General features: G+C 38.8%; 1 protein-coding gene and 1 long non-coding RNA gene across 5 annotated transcripts in view; both read right to left on the reverse strand.

Moving 5' to 3' along the window:
* Positions 1 to 19,169, reverse strand: part of jakmip1 (janus kinase and microtubule interacting protein 1) — a 53,268-nt gene that overhangs the window by 20,154 nt on the left and 13,945 nt on the right. For 3 of the 4 annotated variants that reach the window (XM_073854080.1, XM_073854078.1, XM_055178393.2), the window contains exons 4-8: positions 11,187 to 11,366; positions 10,968 to 11,081; positions 8,333 to 8,479; positions 4,861 to 5,028; positions 455 to 514 (exon numbers count right to left, since the gene is read on the reverse strand). In XM_073854080.1, the coding sequence (XP_073710181.1) occupies positions 455 to 514; positions 4,861 to 5,028; positions 8,333 to 8,479; positions 10,968 to 11,081; positions 11,187 to 11,366 (669 nt within the window). The remainder of the gene's footprint in view (positions 1 to 454; positions 515 to 4,860; positions 5,029 to 8,332; positions 8,480 to 10,967; positions 11,082 to 11,186; positions 11,367 to 19,169) is intronic. The other variant, XM_073854079.1, reaches the window with a different exon arrangement.
* Positions 15,635 to 18,957, reverse strand: LOC129419769 (uncharacterized). The gene is made up of 4 exons (XR_012357893.1): positions 18,638 to 18,957; positions 17,449 to 17,526; positions 16,778 to 16,855; positions 15,635 to 16,351 (listed from the first exon to the last, which is right to left on the reverse strand). It is a non-coding gene; the product is annotated as an uncharacterized lncRNA (long non-coding RNA).

A 19,169-nucleotide genomic window follows, 5' to 3' on the forward strand; every position in this document is an offset into this window, starting at 1 on the left:
GTACCAAAAAGTATCATTGAGGTACTAATATGCACACTGGGTACAAAGGTGTACTTTTGTAGGGGTGCCATCCCAGTACCTTTTCATCCAAGAGTGTGCTTAAAGACTTTTAAAGTTTTGTCCTTTTGAAAAACAAGACTTCTCTGTGGTGTGGACAACAAGTATAACTTTATAGCTGACAATGTGTTCAAAACAACAAATGAAAAGAAATCTGAGCTTAAGTGATGTTAGGCTTGAGACAAAAGAGAAATGAATGAATATGGCTTTGCTTCGATGTCTCGAGAGGCCAATTAATGTGTGGAGGTAACCAGCACACACATGAAGAAACAGAGACTTCTCAGAGGACGATGTTGCTTAGTGACGGGACAGACCGTGAGCGTTCATATGCTTTCAACAAAAGAGAAAGTTAAGCAAAGTCTCTTCTAAACAAGACCTGTGATGAAGATCAGCTCACCTTGGGCAGTTTAATGTTTCTTCGTCTGTTCTTTTTGTTGATCGCCAGTCTGTCTCGCTCCTGCAAGTACATCCAAACGGTTAGCATCATGGTATTCCTATACACTTGAGTACCAATAACACCATATGGTACAGACACGGTTTTAATTTATAAAATAAAAAAACATCTACAAATACAAGAAATAAAACCTGTATAGTTCCAAATCAAATCTAAAATATTGTTTAATATTTAGTTTCTTGGCCACAATATTGTTGTAAAAATAAAAATGAATATTTATTTATGAAGTCCTCTTCGCAGCAGCATGTTGTGTGTAACTGTGACAGCAATGTGCATGTAAACAGAGCAGCAAGGGAAGAGTGTAACTCATTTATAATTAGGCGTCTTGTTAATGAAGTAAACCACCAAATTTACAAACACATTGCTGATTACCTAAAACAAATAATTACTCACACACACAAACCCACTGACACAAACACATACACACTATAAATCCACAAATCTGCCAAAATGTTCAGACTAAGTATCTGACAATGACAACATAAAATAAAAATGTGACCCTGGACCACAAAACCAGTCATAAGGTCTACTTTTTGAAATTGAAAATAGAATAAATAAGCTTTCCATTGATGTATAGGACAATATTTGGCTGAGATACAACAGTTTAAAAATCTGGACTCAGAAGGTGCAAAGAAATCTTAATTTTGAGAATCACTTAGCAACTGCACCCACTCACAAAAATAAAGTTTTGATATATTTATCGTACAAAATATCTTCATGATCTTAGTTTAATGCCTTCCAGAACAATGTATTCTTTAAATATATAAACATACAATATATCAAATAAAAGAACAGACCTTTCATCCTACCTTCATTTGTTCTCTTTTTATTACCTCTCAAATATGAGTAGGTTTCTTAAAAAATACCAAATTGTTGAGAAAAACACTGAGATAATTGAATTTTTGTAAAGGACTTTTGATAAAGATCCGATTCAGAGCGATCCTCAAAACATACACAGAGTTCTTACTTTTTGCTTCCAGGTTTTATGAGTTGGCCACCTGGTGGATAATAGCAGATTGCCGTAAAAACTCGTCATTGACAGGAAAGCGGTTTCTCTTATTTGAAGAGTTAACCCGTCAATGGCGGGGAAAGAGTGAAAGTGCCAGACAGATCAAGTATCCAAAATTACCTTTATTACAGTGTGTCATGTAGCTGTCCATCAATGTAAATGTTGTGCAAAGTTGTTAAAGCCGCGGTCGGCAACTTATTTGATCATATTTTTTTATCATATTCACTGAAACCAACACTATGCTGCGATTAGGGCTGTCACTTTTCGTTCGAAAATCGATTGCACAATCGATTGGACGAACCAAAAAAAGTTTCGAAAATAAAAAAAATAGGTAATCGATTTTAACCAAATATGTACACTATTAATTTGAAAATAATTAAACAATTAAAATATAGTAACAAAACTTACAAACAAGCAGAAAAAGAAAATAAAGAATTACGAAAGTGCAGTAGGTGTTGCGAAAGCTAGACAGAAAATACCCAGCAATTTTACGCACCTATAGTTTCACGCTTTCAATCGCTGCATCTAGTGTTTTGCAAAGAAAATGGAGGACAACATCAATAAACCTGTGCAACACGAGAGAGCGTTGAAATTGCGACCTTACAGAGATGATGATTTCTGACAAGGAGCCACCATTGCCAGCTGACAGCGATCCGCTTTTGTGGTGGAAGATACGAAATGCCCCCACCTTGCGCAGCTGGCAACGAAGTACCCTAGTTTTCCTGGGACATCAGTGCGGTCGGAGCGCGTCTTCTCAACAGATGGACATATTGTGAATAAAAAACGCTCTGCTCTGGACCCCGAAAAGGTTAAACGACTTGTTTTCCTGACCAATAATTTGTAATGGCCTAGTCTTTTTGCGCATTTCATTATGCCTGCCTAGTGCCGCCTAAGTGTCGGTTACGTTTAATTAAAAAACACACAGCATGTTCTCAACTTCAAGTAGGTCTATTTAAAGTTTCATTTTTGAACAGTTGTTTGAAATGGATTGAATCATTATTTAAAATAATTTTTGAATTGCCTAAATCATAAATGCAGCGGGTTTGAAGCCTGCAGTAATGTTTTTCATTTGTTATGGCAGCAGTCCACTCTGCATAATTTTTTCGAGAATGTTGCACTCCTGTTGCTGTTTGTTATTCTGCACGAAACGTAATGACAATAAATAAGAAATATTACTGACTTATGCGTTTCCAGCGCTCTCTTTACATTTATCCGCTATTTGGCGTTGAAAAAGGAAAAGTCTTTTTAGACATGGAAAATCGATTTTACAATCGATTCAATGAACACTTACATATTAAAAATCGAAAATAAAAATCGGTTTGAACGCAGCGTGATGGCGCAGAGAACATTCACTAACAAACTCCCTATTCCTCGGTTAACAACCAGAGCTAGGAAAACAACAAATCAAAAGAAGGAAACAAAGATAGAAAGTATTCCGCAATAAAACTAGGATCAATATCGGATCATCATTTGAAAGGTGAAGAAATCTACGAGATTTTAAAAGGTTCAAGCTGGATGCAGAGCTTGCCACATTTCTTCTCGACAAGTAATAGTGCTTTGTCAACCATTGATTGTATTTCTGAGTGTTATGTAAGTAATCTAAGGGTGCGTTCACACGACAAAATTGCGGGAGTGACAACCGTATTTACTCACACAGCAAATTAAGGACACAAATAGACACTGCCTGTATGAACGAGCAACCGACCTCAAACCCGTATTCTAGTTACACGCGGTGCCTGTAACCATGGTGACGGACGAATATATAAAAAAAAAAGTATTATTTATGCAATGGGCAAAACTTTAATTATGTAATTAACAAAAACAGCTGGCTGGTTTAACCCTAACCATTGTGCAGAGAAAAATAAACAAGGGTAGTTCCTTATTAAAGTTTTAATTTCCAAAATGAATGAACATAAAATCAGTTTCAGCAACTGCACGTTTTACTAAAGCAGATACAAAAGTAATCATAATGACTTGTGAAGAAAATCGATCCGTTTTTGCAAGAAATTGAACTTTATTTAAAGCATTACGCAGCCAAATAGGAAGTGCGCTTACGCTCCCGCTCTGTAGGTGGCGCAGAGAGTATGGTTTACCAACCGCAGGCAAAACCAGCCTCTTAGCGCCACCTAGAGAGTGGGAGTGTAAAAAGCGCACTTTATATGTTGCCACAGTTCTGTATGGACACTAATAATGTTGTAAATAACGTTCAATATCCTGCAAAAACCGACCGATTTGTTTCACAAGCAGCAAAAAATGTCACTAGGAGTCACGGAGATTACTTTTGTATTGGATATATCTGCTTTTTGACCTCTCAAAGTGACGCATCTTTTGCCTTGCATTATATGAATCACAGATGGTTTTTTTGTGTGCAAAATATCGTCTTTATTGCTTCACTGAAGATAAAAGGTGAGTAAATAAACAGCTAATTTTTATATCCTTTTTTTTTTACATTTAACATTATATTAATCATCCACTTTTAAGGTTTAAACTTTATATATATCTCATTTACTGGGCTGCACGCAATTTTATGCATAATGTAATATGTTCTGTGGCGTCTATGAAGGTAATATAATATCACATTAACCTTATGGAGCAATTCTGCTGTTCATGCACTGTAATGTTATCTTAACACAAAGAGCAACGAATGACGTGACAGACAACTGGTTGTCCAGTGCGATTCCGTTCACACAGCACAGCTTCTCTGTAAATACGGTTGTGAAACCCGAAAAGTTACGGGTGTGAAGTCGGTTATAGAATGCGGTTGTCAAACCCGTAAATAACCGAACTGCGTGTGAACGGAACTGTCTTAAGGACTCAAATATGGGTTTGACAACCGTATTATGGTACCGTGTGAACGCAGCCTAAGTATTCTTGCTAAGTATGCGTTCACAATAATACTGGTGCACACGTGCTGACGAGAACGAGCTCGGAGGGAGGTTGCTCGGAGATAGTGGGGGAGGGACATGAAATCCTCCTGCTCAATCCTCCAGAGATGCCAACAGCAGCTTTAACCCAAAAAGTGCACAATAAATAAAGTGAATGGCTTCTAAAGTAGGGAGTCGACTCTGAACTGCGTTAACGAGTCAAATTATTTCTAAATCTCCTGCTTGTTGTCTGTCTACGAATGAAGGCACACCAGATGTCATCAGGTCTGTGTAGGCAGGTCTTAATGGCATCAGGCAATAACATCACAGCGGATGCACTGTTAGTCTATCAAAAACTGATGGACACAGTCAGGACTCGCTCTACATTACTTGATAATGAATATTTTGTTTTGCATGGACATACGGTTTCATGTTGTTTTCATCAGCACTGTGTATATATGGTAAAAGAAACAAACCTGTGTTAGCTCCTCAATAACACCGCGCTGCTCACTGATTTGCATGTGGAGATATTCCACTTCCTGTTGTTCGTGGGCGTGACTCAGGTCTGTCAGAGATGTGTGTCTCTTCAGCATCCCCTGCTGGGTGTTATTCTGCTGATGTGAATTCTGTTGCAAACTCTCCTTCTGACAAAAACACACACATAGAGATTCTTACTCTATTATGTAATTACTGTGTATTTAAGAGCAGTATATGTTTATGTTGCAGTATACATCACAAAGACATTATTTTTTCAGTAGAACAGCAAAAATGATTTTCAGCTGATAGTCCATAGCTTTGGTTGGTGATTCATAAAACGCAAGTCCATGGGTTCCAGTACTTTATAACTTTAAGGCAAGAGAAAATTAATCCTCGTCTGTTGGAACTAAAGTATGCAGGAGGGTTGGGCCGTTTCTTAATACCAAGAACGCCAAGTACGGACTTGGCATGTTCAGACGCAGGAGTATGAGGAGTGAGGACGGGAGAACACAGGCTGGTTATATTAACATAGACTTTTTTTGGATGGTAACTGTAATATTTTTTCATTACACTATTAGTTACCAGAGTAATACAATAATATTATTACTAGCAATTAGTTACTGCCCAACACTGATAATGTTTGACCATCAGACACCAAAGAGCAGAGCAGCAGCACTGAGTTTATACAAGCACTTGCTGAGATAAGTCTGCCCTCGGCGGTGTAAACAGCACTGACCTCCCGCTGATCACCTGGAACTCATATATCCAAAATCATCAGAGGAAATATTAATCTTTACTTACTGGCAATTGTGGACTTGTATTTTATGAATCAATGGGTTCATGATTTCAGCTTAAAATCATCTGTACTGTTCTTCTAAAGAAATATTGTCATCTCTACATCTTAGATAGCCTGAGGATATCCAAGTAAATTAACAGCAAATTTCATTTTTTCTGTGAACCAACACTTTAAAAACAAACTAAATATTATTTTGAAGGAGAACAATTATTAAATCTTTACTTGTATTATTCTTGAAGGGATAGTGCGCTTTACCCTCCCAATCTGTAGGTGGCGCTAAAAGGCTGGATTGCCAAACGCCACAAACACCACAATAAGGAAACAGCGCACATGATGTTTGGCAGAGGCTATGCATTAATGCTAATAATCTTTCGGATGAGACGTTAAACCGAGGTCCTGCCTCTCTGTGGTCATAAAAAATCCCAGGATGTCCTTCGAAAAAGAGAAGGGGATGTGCCCCGGCATCCTGGCCAAACTTGCCCATTGGCCTACTAATCATCCCTCATACTAATTGGCGATATCACCTCTCCACTATTAAGCTGGTGTGTGGTGGGCGTTCTGGCGCAATATGGCTGCCGTCGCATCATCCAGGTAGATGCTGTACATTGGTGGTGGTTGAGGAGATTTCCCCATTCATATGTAAAGCGCTTTGAGTACTGAGAAAAGCGCTATTTAAATTAAACGAATTATTAGTATTATAATAATGTCAATTAATTTAGTTCAATTTCATGCAAAAAAAACGATAGATTGATCACAGAGCACTGCGATTTCTGCTAAATATCTTCCTTATTGTTCTACTGAACAGTTATGTGTGAAGTATCCCTTTAACTCTTTCCCCGCCAATGACGAGTTTTTCTAGCAATCTGTATTTGCCCTATTATCCACTAGGTGGCGCTCTACCCAAATTATAAAACCCTGAAGCAACCCCTTAGGACAGTAATTATTTTTTACTTTTTGATCATCGCTCTGATTCTGATCTCTATCAAATGTCCTTCACAAAAATGCAATGATCTCTACCCATATTTGAAGGACGATAAAAAAAGAACAAATAAAGGTAGAATGAAAGCAGAGGGTCTGTTCTTTCATTAAATATATTGTATATTTGAAGAGTTTCGTTGAAAAAAGAGATAAATCCATTTTTTAACATTTTTGTCAAAACATGTTTATTATTATGTTATCATGTTATTATTTTGTTTTATGGTGCTACATAGCTGTATTTTTTAAGTTATGAAGGTTTAAATCAAAACAAACCAACTGCAGTTGCATTGAAATTAATTTGAATGCACAACCAAAAAACGAGATTTCTGAACAATAAAAAAAACGGTGGTTATCTCGTTTTGCAACGAAACTCTTTATTTATTTATTTAAAGGAACACGCCCACATTTTGGGAATTTAGCTTATTCACCGTATCCCCCAGAGTTAGATAAGTCCATACATACCTCTCTCATCTCCGTGCGTGCTGTAACTCTGTCTGACGCAGCCCCCGCTAGCTTAGCTTAGCACAAAGACTGGAAGTGGGTGGCTTTAGCTAGCATACTGCTCCCAATAAGTGACAAAATAACGCGATCATTTTCCTATTTATGTGTTGTGATTTGTATAGTCAAACCGTGTACAAATAACAAGGTGATATGAGACACAGCGATCTTTTAACAGTATACATACTGAGAACTATATTCTCTGAAGACGAAGCACTGCCGCATGGGCGGAGTGATCTGCTCGCAGCACACGAGAAGCCCCTGGTGAGGAGCAGAGAGTTCGGTCAGAATTGTGCAAATCACTCCGCCCATGCGGCAGTGCTTCGTCTTCAGAGAATATAGTTCTCAGTATGTATACTGTTAAAAGATCGCTGTGTCTCATATCACCTTGTTATTTGTACACGGTTTGACTATACAAATCACAACACATAAATAGGAAAATGATCGCGTTATTTTGTCACTTATTGGGAGCAGTATGCTAGCTAAAGCCACCCACTTCCAGTCTTTGTGCTAAGCTAAGCTAGCGGGGGCTGCGTCAGACAGAGTTACAGCACGCACGGAGATGAGAGAGGTATGTATGGACTTATCTAACTCTGGGGGATACGGTGAATAAGCTAAATTCCCAAAATGTGGGCGTGTTCCTTTAAAAGAACATTTTCTAGAAGGCATTAAACGTTTGTGAACATCATTAAAATGCTGGCTGGCATTTTTTTTTAACGCTGGCAGGGAAAGAGTTAACTGCTCTTTTATTCCTGATGTAACTGTGGCTCTTTGAGCGTAAAAAAAATATTACCCAATAAAATGACGGCCCACCCTACTAAAAAATCCAGCAAAGACCAGCATAAGATTGTGATCTGGTTTTGGCTGATTTTGTTGGTGTAGCAAGCTGGTCTAGCTGTGTTTTGGTCACTTTTTAAGCTGGTCTAGCTGGACTTAGCTGGTCAGGCTGGAAGACCAGCTGACCCACCATCTTGACCAGCTTTGCCAGGCTGGGAGGACCACCTTAAACCAGCTACTGCCACCTTAAACCAGCTACCAGCTTATGCTGGTCTTTGCTGGATTTTTCAGTAGGGCAAGCCAATCAAAAAAGAATAATAATAAAGCAAGTCCCACCATTATTTTCCCCTGAATATACAAGCAATACTTTACATTAGAGAAGTTACATGTGATGTGAATGTCAAGTTATTTTTACAACACACCAGTTCTGCGTTCTCTCTGCTGATCAGCTTCAGTTTGTCCTCCATACGCTGTAAAGTCTGCTGTAACTCTTCATTCTTTTTATGCAACCGTTTATTTTTCTCCACGAGTGGCTTTATTTCTCCATCCGTCTCACGCACCCGTTTCAGCTGTAAGACAAAAACACAGATCTACATACACAATCCTAAAGGAGAGAAATTAGACATTTCTAGAATTGCTATTGTATTTCAGAAGCAGTCCTAAAGGAGACATTAAGGTAATATTCTTAAACATTTCAATATAACAAAACATAAACCAAATCTTTTAAAACACAAGACATGAATTGTTTGATACTGATAGTGTAATTTATATTCCTTAAATTCTATCTGCATTCTTTTAGCACCTAAATTTAGCTAATCAGATAATGGTATAAATATGTCTACAAAATTACTGATGATTGGAATTTGAATGCGGCACCCTATATTATGATATGCAACTAGACAACAGCTAAAAGACATGAGGTGCTAAACTTTATAGACCGGAAACTCAAAGTTATGACATTTTGTACAGTTTAAAATAAAACATATTTTACCAAACCGGGCCACGTCAAACGACCCAGGAAGTTAACTGTTGTCTACAATCCCTGTGTTTGTTGTAGTCCAAGAAAAGAGATTTACGTTGGAAATGATAACTGGAGATTTGTACCTTTTGTATATCGGTTACATCTACTAATACACACTTACACACCAAAGGAAATGTAAAATCATGAATCAGATAATATGTGCTCTATAAAATGAATATTTTTTGCCGAACGGACTCAAGAAGAACCAAACTATCTTGTGTGTATGCATCAAGTCATTTTCCAACGCCTCCTCTGTTTACCAAGAAAGCTTGTGACATTGAGCCAGACCTGTCAATCAATTTTGACAGCACATCTTAGCGGCTACCTTGGTGTTGTTTTTAGATTACAAATGAAAATAAATGGAGGAGCAAGCCAAATTGGTTGCGAGGCCACCGGGGTTTCTTTTTGTCTGACTGGTACGTGAGGAGCTGCAGACACGTCGGTGCCATTTACATTCGGGTCCAGCCGGGTACAAAAAATTGCCACTGGGTTGGGTCGGTCTCAGGTCTAACTTTCTTGGGTTTGTCTCAGGTCTGTTCTTTCTGTTAAAAAAGATATTTATGCACCTCGGGTTCAGGTAAAAAGTGATTCGGGTCGGGTACATTTCTTTGGACCCGAGAAGACCTCTAAGGCTACATTTACATGGAAACGATCTGAAAAGAAAACGCAAAAGTGGTGTTGCGTTATAACTTTTTATTCCGAGCCACTGTGACTTTTGCATTTTTACTCTTTAGATGAGAACGCGACGGTAGATCATTTTTAAGATTTCAACTCTGGAGGGTGTAAACGAAAGGCACATCCAATAAAATATATATATATTTTTTTTTTGGCCCATTTTGCCTTTATTGATAGACAGTCATTGAGAGGCGACAGGAAAGTACAGGGTGAAGAGGGGGGTATGGGATCGGCAAAGGACCTCCAGCCGGGATTCAAACTTGGGTCGCCGGAAGTGCGTCTGCACCATATGTCGGAGCACTGTCCACTACACCATCGGCTCCAACCGATAAAATATTTTTTCGTTTTCACCCTCGAGCGTTGTCGTGTAAACAGGCCCTAAAGTACATGCAGGTAGTCAATGAATAAAAGGAAGTCCATTACGACTTTATGGGGCAGTTTCCTGGACAGGGTTTAGATCATACATGGGCAATATACGGCCCGGGATGCGCTCACAATTTGTATGAAACTGTCATGGTTGCAGTGTTTCCCATACATTGATTTATCTGTGGCGGGCCGCCACAGAATCAACACTGGCCACCACAAATAGTCTTTTCATGTTTCCCATTTACATTTTACTATTTAAAACGTCTTAATTCATTGCAGTGAGTGCTCAGTGCGCTTCCCTCCCCTTCTCTCTCTCTCTCTCGTTGCGTGCAGCTCAATGTAAATGTATGATGATTTTTTCAGACAATGTCGCGTTTTTAGCAGCAGTTAATAAAGAGCTGGTTGGATTAAACAAAGAGTTACTGGGTCCTGTTTAGTCCTGTTTAGTTGAACAATATGCAGGGTAGGAAATTAATCCTTGAAAGTAAATGCAGTTATTCTAATGTTAGAGTAGCCTAGGTCAGACAGGCCTAGCAAAAATAAATATCAGGCCTTGAAATAGGCTGCCAAAGTCAAAATAACTGTAGAGTAGCCTTAAACATATTTGCATTGAATAATTTTTAACCTTTTAATCATGTAACTATGTTTAATTACAATTTTCCCAAGTGTGGCCCTCCGCTTCTTTTGCCAAAGTAACTGTGGCCCTCAGGCTAAAACTGTTGCCCACCCCTGGTTTAGATGAATCCAAGACTAGGCCTAAGTTATATTAGGACATTTTACAAACATACCTTGCACAAAAAATCCCGGTGTGCATCTTGAGACAACACAATGGCACTGGTAAGCCTCCATGTTAAGATATGTCAGTGTACGATGTTTTAAAATTAAGGCAGTTCAAACTTGCATTTTAGTCTGGGACTAGAAAAAGCTCTGTCCGTGAAACCGCCCCTATATGTTTGTATATGTCCCTGGTTTGTTTTGAGTTTGTATGTATGTACCAGTTCATTCCTCTCATCTGATAGCAATGCATTTCTGTCCTCTAGTTTCCTGATAACAGACTGCAGCTCAGCGATCTTCAGCTGAAACCTGCGGACGTCCCTCTCATCTACTTCCTGTAAACGCACACCAATAAACATGTTTTTCTTTGATAAGGAAAAGGTCTGTGACATTTTCGTAATTTTCTGTGAATGTCTTTGAATCAAGATTATTTATCAGACCTGGTTAACAGGAGAGTCTGTGTTCTCCCCGAGGGCAGGTGCCACCTCTCTTTTTGGACTCCCATGATGCCGATCTGATTCCTCTCTCTGTAGCAGCAGACGCTGCGTTTGGCCCGCCTGTACACCCAGCTCTCTCTCCAGAGACTGCACCACACGATCTCTGCTCCTTAATTCCTCCATCTAACATACATACAGAACATACGTGTTATTGGTTTGACCAAATTTCATCCCTTCGGACCTACCAAGTGCACTGATAACAGAAATCTACACCACTGATATAAGGCTTGTAGGTAGAAATCAAACATAATGACAAAATTTCTAGGAATGCATCAAAATTGTATTTTTAGCAAGCACCATTACAGATCAATATTTTAAATGATCATGCGTATGGTTTTTGCCAGGAAGATGACAGATAGGTCAAAAAAAACATAGATCATAATATCACAGGGACATGAGGGAAACAAGTGTGTGAGTTTGGGGCAGGACTATCTGTAGAGAGTATCTGAACAAAAGCTAGAAAGGGAACTTTGGGAAACCCTTTTCAAAATTAATATTTTGGCAATTTCACCTGCTGCCGCTAGTGCCATTTAAATAACACAGCTCTCCTTTAGGTGCTGTAGCATAAAAAGAAATTTAATTGGGGTAAAAAAGGGCCGCAAGATATATCACTATTGCAAATATGGATATCGCAATATGCTCAATGGTTTGCAATAACTAAGTGATTTTAATACTTAAAAAAGTTATGTATAGCCAAAGTTTTAAGTAGATGCAGAGAGACTGACAAGCTGTTGGCTTAATGTTGGTTATAAAATTTTAAATTTGTAAATCTTCTAAACTTTCTTTCTTTCTCTGTTCTCTATCTTATCAGGTAATATCTCACATACATTGGAAACAGTCAGTTGCTTGTATTATTTACCATTTCATGCATTTATAGTGTAACCATTTCAATTGTAACTTTAAGTCAGTACTTTAATTAAACCTTTTCATTTACAAATCTGTTGTTTAGTTTTGATTTAGTGTTAATACTTAAACGCTCCATATTGCAATACAATATATTCGTACTCTAGCAACGCTCTCAGACATATTGTGTCGAAACCGGGGAACGATTGCAGTTTTGTTCTCCTTCCGAAACCTGAGATCCCTTACAGAAAAATTACACAGGAATAAATGGGAATTGTGGCACACGAATGAATATGAGTCAGATGTCCATGAAGCTAAAATTTCATTTTTTTTTTACTTTCCAAATTGGAATATTTCTAAAATTCCAATCATACTCTCATACTTTTACAAACCTTTTAAGTTAAAATCAGGTTTTGTTGTTGTTTATATGTCTATGTGGTATGTTTTAACACAAGACATGTGCAAATTCATCATTCAAAACCATTGCGGAGTATATTCTCCATAAAATTAGAGATGGTCTCATTCCCGGGGTTTAAAATCGCCTTAGTTTCCATCGTCACAAACATGTACCCAATCATATCAACACAGTTGAACGTGCAGATCAGTATATCAAGTTATAGATATTACCAAGCGTGCTGCACAAGCCCTGAAAAGTGAAGCCAAAACGTCTCGATCGCCCCCCAGTGAATGGTCCTAGTATAGGTCATAAACCCGCCTCCCCATGTTATTCAATGGGACTTGAGACCAACTAAACAATTGAATTACACTATAATCATCTTTTTTTCCAAAGCTGGTTTCTGTCATTTACTGTAGTTTTTACCACGCTTATGTTAATTCAAGTGTTTGTTTTTAAAATAAGTTTGTTTTTAGTTAGTTTTTTAATGCTATTAAAACAGTGGTGTCACGTCATGATTGACAGCTGTGATATGCGCATTTTGTGAGAGCGAGGGCGGGGCCTTGGCTTTACTTCCTGCTCACTACTGCACAGGACTTGTCCCGAAATCGCTACTGCGCAGACTCAAGACCCAAGATGTCAGCGGCGTATCAGGACACTGATGGCTACACTTTTCACCAATGGAAGAGAGCGAACGGGCGTCGTCCATCTTTTTTTACAGTCTATGAGTTGAACGCGCGGATCAGCATTTCAACTCATAGATATTACATTTGGATGCCTCATAGACTCGGCGCTGAAATGATCACAGCACTGCTGCTTCTGTGCTGCTCACACACGCAGGGTAAATGTAGCATCAGCGCTTAAAGGGAAACTTCACCCATTTGCATTAAGCTTTGTACCGTTAGAACCCCAGTCATGTTTTTGAATGGTCGTGCACCATTCCCTCAGTTTCCCCTGAGAGGGGAGAAATACTGATTTCAGTGAGGCACTTCCTTCTTTCAATGATGTAAAAATCGTCATTTTGCGTCATTAGCCTCTTTCACACAGTAATTCTGGTAAATTACCATGAATTTACCAGAATGAATTTACCAGTAAATACAAAAATGTGCTGTTCACACATGCAGTGACTTTCCGTCTTTTTACCAGTAAGACATCATTCACACATCAGTATCAAAATACCGGTAAACTCAGAGAGAAAGCGGAAGTTACCTGTGGCGCGCGGCCGGCGAGCTCCGTCCGTGTCGTATTTGTAAACGGCGGGTTATGACTTAATATCCACGGTCCGTATTTTGTTGTTTTCACATCTGTGGCAAACGGTCGCGAAGTTGCTCGTGACCAAACAACATTGCGTTAGGCGGCGTCAAACGGAACCTGCGCGTTTGCACATTAGGCTTCACAGATGGTGTGCTAAGGACGTCGGCAATTTGGCAATTAGATGGTAAGCTGTTTTAAACAACTTTGGTGAAGAAATGTGGATGTTAACTTCAGGTGTGCTCGACTTTTAAGCAACATGTATGTGGAAACGTCCGTAAACAGTCTGGGGGAAACCGCGTCACCTGTATAAAAAACTTTCTGATTGGCCCGCCCGATCTGTCAGCGCGGTCTGACGTCATCTAAATGCCGGTAATGCTATATTTTTCGTTCACACACAGCGCTTACCGGCAAATTACCGTTAATCTTACAACCTGTCTTACTGGTAAATTGGGAGCACTGATTTACCGGAAAGGTTCTGTTCACACATGACATGTTAACTGCAATTTACCAGTAAATTACCAGTAAAGACTGTATGTGTGAGAGGGACTATTGAAAGAAGGAAATCCTGTATCTCTATTGAGTGTGAAAGACTACAGACACTCATTCCTCATTTTTCCAAGGTGGGGGCTATGGGTGGGACCCACTCAGGCTTCAGACCAATTACAGATAAGTGGGTGGGACTTACGAAAATATACGAACACAGACCGAAAAAAAACGACCAGCCGCCATCTTTATGCTAAGCTAAGCTAAACAGAAGTTGTGGAGCGAGCCAGAATTCATGTTACAATAACAGTGGAAGTTAATCAATATTACATGGAAGAAGGTGATTTTACAAGCGTGATGCTCTAATCCGCTGTTCATTGCACCTTTATGAGCCACAATACTGCAAAGAGCTGAGGCAGATGTAGGAACAGAAGCCCGAGGAGAAGCCGGAGCCTGGGCGTCGGCTGGGTAGAGAAGCTTGGACAGACTACTGCCTGTATTCTCGCTGTGTGCTTGCTTTATTAAATTTCTGCATCAGATAAGGATATGGACGTTTGTTTGGTGAAGGTTTCTATGCAAGAGAGGAACTTTGCGCGCGTTTGGAACGTTTATTTCACTGACATGTTTCGGTTTACGAGCAGACGCGCTGCGGAGTATATAAGCTTGGACGGACTCGCGCCGTTTGCTTTCGGTTTAACATTTCTGGATCAGATAAGGATATGAACGTTTGTTTTGTGAATGTTTTTGGTCGCGTGCTTATTTCAAAGACGTGTTTCGGTTTACGAGCACAAGCTCCAAGAGCTGAGGCAGCGCGTCTGTGGAGATATTATGCAGGGGACGCGTTTGTGTGGAGGATGCAGGGATAAACGGACGTCTGACTAAAGTGAGTGTTTATATTTTCTTTGTTATACTAACGTGGCATTTATGTACACAATAGCATATCTGAGCGGTGTTTTATATGTCTATATTGTGAGATCAGTGAGGCCAATAATAACACAAATGTAATTACAGTAAACAAGAGACAAAAAGAAGATTGGTAAAACTAAATAAACATTTAAAATGTACACACTAAAAACTCCTGGGTCAAAAACAACCCATTATGGGTTATTTTTGACCCAACTCCTGGGTTAAAAAGGGACCAACTAATTTCTGGGTTATTTCAACCCAGAAAAATGGGTTATTCTTTTTGACCCAACTTCTGGGTTAAATACCTGACCCAACTTCTGGGTTAAAATAACCCAACATTGTAGTTAATATAACCCAACTTCTGGGTCAAAAGAAAGACCCCAATATCTGGGTTGAAATAACCCAGAAATTAGTAGATCCTTTTAACCAAAGGTCATAGATAACCTAAATTGTGTAACTATGCCACTATGCCTTATTTATTTCAGAAAAGAAAAATCCAGGCACTTAAACATTTCAATCAGTTTTACATTTTTATTGCATTCAATTAAATTCTATATAAAAAACACACACTTTGACCTATTTATTTAAGGTCACACTGTAATAACATTAGAAAGGAAAAATAGAAAAATAAACAACTCTCAAACATTCTCTCTCAAACATTTGACAACGTTCAATAACTAAATTGAACTTAAGGCTTTAAGTCTTCAAACATTGGTTGTGTCTTTTACTGCAGCTTAAGATCTCCCAGAGGGGAATGGCATCGATTGCTGAAGGTATTCCACCAGTGGGGGCCGGTGACTTATTTTTTGAGGGCGCTCCATGCGAAGTTCGTCACAACATGTATGTAGCCCGTCATGTGTGTGGTTCGTTATTTCCAAATATGTGTTCTGCGCTTTGAGAGATCCTGTGTGCATCACGTGTCATGCCAAAATAAGTGCCTGCTGCAGACGCGTCTAAAGGGTTTATGATAAAAGAGATGATTGCGTTTGCCAGATACTGGCATAATCTCATGCGTAATCAGAGTTTACTGTTAAGAAAGTGTCTAGTGTGTATTTTGTGAACATGAGTGTCTCTTTTATCATAAACAGTTTTGATCTCTCGACACGCAGGACACATATTTTGGAAAAGGAAACCACACACGTGACAATCTGAACACTCATTTTGAATTAGCGCATCCTCGGATGAGCAGTCACGAGCCGCCACTGTATTCCACCATATTTGTTCCAACCTAAAACAGACAGAGACAGAGAGATAGAAAGTGAATATTGTGTAGAAAGTGAATTGTAAGCAAGATAATAGACTACCAGTTTGTGTTATAATGCTGATACTAACTGTACAAGGAAGCCAAATGTTGTGTTTATTTTGAGTGGGTAATGAATGTGACCAAGAAAATGAGTAATAAAACTTAACATCTTTAACTTCACTTTCTAGTCAGATTGCTACCTTAGATGGCATCGCCCAAAACTGAAATACAACTGCAAGGAGCATGAAGGTTTTTTTTTTAAACCAGGATTCACCCTTTTGCTTTCACATGAAACATGTCCCATGGATTGCCTTCTTTCAGTACATGTATACATGTAGGCTACAGTATAGTTATAGAATTAAGAATATTCTCTCTCAGAGTGGTGCTGAGAAACTGGTCCATTGTACTTACAGACATTTAGTGTATGAACGCTGTCCAGGACTCTTCAGTGGAGTGCCGGATTGTCTTCTTCCCAACACTGTAGACGGCCTGTAAATGTTGACAGAATTTTCATTTTTGGGTGAACTATCCCTTTAAGCCCTATTAAAGAAAAAGGTTTTCAATATTTAACTATGTTCTTACCTAAACTTAGACGAAATAATACATCACTGTCTTTTACATCCTCATCACACTGATTTTGAAAGAGATGGGGGAGTTCACAGGAGTGATGTTACTGCACCAGAGGTCAAAGTTCTGCAAACTAAGTGCTTTTCCACCATACAATATAGTTCTCATTTTTTAATCCGCTTAAAATATTGTCACGTTTTATTTTGTGCCACCATACTTACTGGTGTAACTACTCATTTAACAGTCTTTAAATATGGAAAACATGGAAGTGTTTGGTGGCTTCTAAATTCATCCCTGTTTGGATCCTAAGGAATTAATAGGGCTAGACTAAATGCTAACACATTCACGACACGCTGTACACGATGTACTGCACACATTAAAAAAGACAGGGGTGTATTATTTCGTCTAAGTTGAGGTAAGAACATAGTGAAATATTGAAAAACAATGTAGTTTTCCTTTAAAGAAAAATGTTTAGGTATAGAGAGATATGAGGGCAATAAGAGTAAAAAGCTTACCTCAAAAATGTCTCTGTCAGCTTAAACAGCCACCACTCAGTTAGCTTATCAGCAACAAAGCTGTCCATTTAAAAAGACCTGGAGAAAACATAGCAATAAAGAGGTTAGTAACAATTTGAAGACTTGACCAGCTTGTTTAAATCTCACTACTTCAGCCAGTAGAACAATGTATTATATAAGCATGGCGCAGCTGGTAAACATAACTTAACTCAATGCAACGCAAAACCCAGTTTGTTCCCTTACCACAAATCACGTGACCTTTTTAAATATCTCCAACCGAAAATCGCATGATATAAATAATAATATTTATTTAAAATTGTTAAATATATATATATTTAAAATGTAATTATATTCCTCGAATTTTATGCACGGATATATAAGAGGATAATGACAGCGTTTTTCACAATGTATTGTTTAAAAATTTAGTCAGACAGCTGTTGGTTTTGCCGGTTGTTGATGCGTAACAGCTGTGAGTGATCACAACACACCACAGGATAAAGTGAACAGTGTCCCAATGTCAAGTGAGCTAAAGTCCTTACCAGTGCCCGAACTTGTGTACACTATATACTGATTCACGACCTTTGGAGACACAGGGTATGTGTGTGTACCGGCGGTGCCATTTCGCGTCTGTCTGCAGCGTATAGCGCCATATACATAGTTTTAAATTTACACTTATTTGTCTCAAATCGTCGTTAATGTATATACGGACTTCACCATGTGCTGAAATGTGCATTCATTTACAGAAATCAGCTACTTAAATTGAAATTTGCTGATGTTATTGGATTTTCAGGTGATATTCAAATTCATTCAGTTTACGGACGCTCTGAGGTAAAGTGTTCAGACTGCAGACTCAGCAACGATTGTATTTAATTAACTTATACAGTACAATCATAACACAGTACTGATATATCTTAACTCCATAATGTCCTTAAACATAACAATATTGCTGGCCATAAACTGAAAAAGTGCGCGGGATACCTCGAATAATGCTATACACGGCACAGCGAGACGGGCGCTGGGCTGGCGAGACGCTTCTCGTCCGGTGTTTGACCCCCTTAACGCGGTACGAAGTCATCACTAGCTGCACTGTACTTGTCGTATTTTTACCGGTATTATAACAATTAGATAAGCAACGGGGACATGGACACAGAAAGTTTACATTACATTGACACTTAAAATAATTGCTTACCTTGAATACACAGCGAAGTTGCACCGAAGAAGCCCAGGCCAACACGGATCGAGCGCGAACTCCGTGAAGTGACAGTTATTTCAAACGACTGTTGTGAGAAAATTCCAGAACAACAGCGAGGTGCGGGGCATTAACCCAGAACATGGGTTAATTTTTTGAAAAATAACCCAGAAACCCAAACAACCCAGGAATTGGGTCAAAATATTAGCCCTATAACCCAGAAAATGATTACTCTCTGAAAAAATAACCCATAATTTTAACCCAACACAAATAACCCAGAATATGGGTTGAAGAAATAACCCAGGAGTTTTTAGAGTGTATACACTTTTTTTAAGTACTTGGAAAGACATTTGTACTGTGGATCTGAAACCGCACGTTACTGTTTGAATAAGACTTTGCTACACACCAGGCCAGAGTGTTATTGTATTTACCACAATGTAACATCACGTTTAAAAGTAAATCATGATTGGTGTCAGTCAGACACAGTGATGGTGGCTATTTTCTTTGTTTTACTAACGTGGCATTTATGTAC

Source organism: Misgurnus anguillicaudatus, chromosome 16 (genome assembly GCF_027580225.2).
Source record: "Misgurnus anguillicaudatus chromosome 16, ASM2758022v2, whole genome shotgun sequence".
NCBI lineage: Eukaryota > Metazoa > Chordata > Actinopteri > Cypriniformes > Cobitidae > Misgurnus > Misgurnus anguillicaudatus.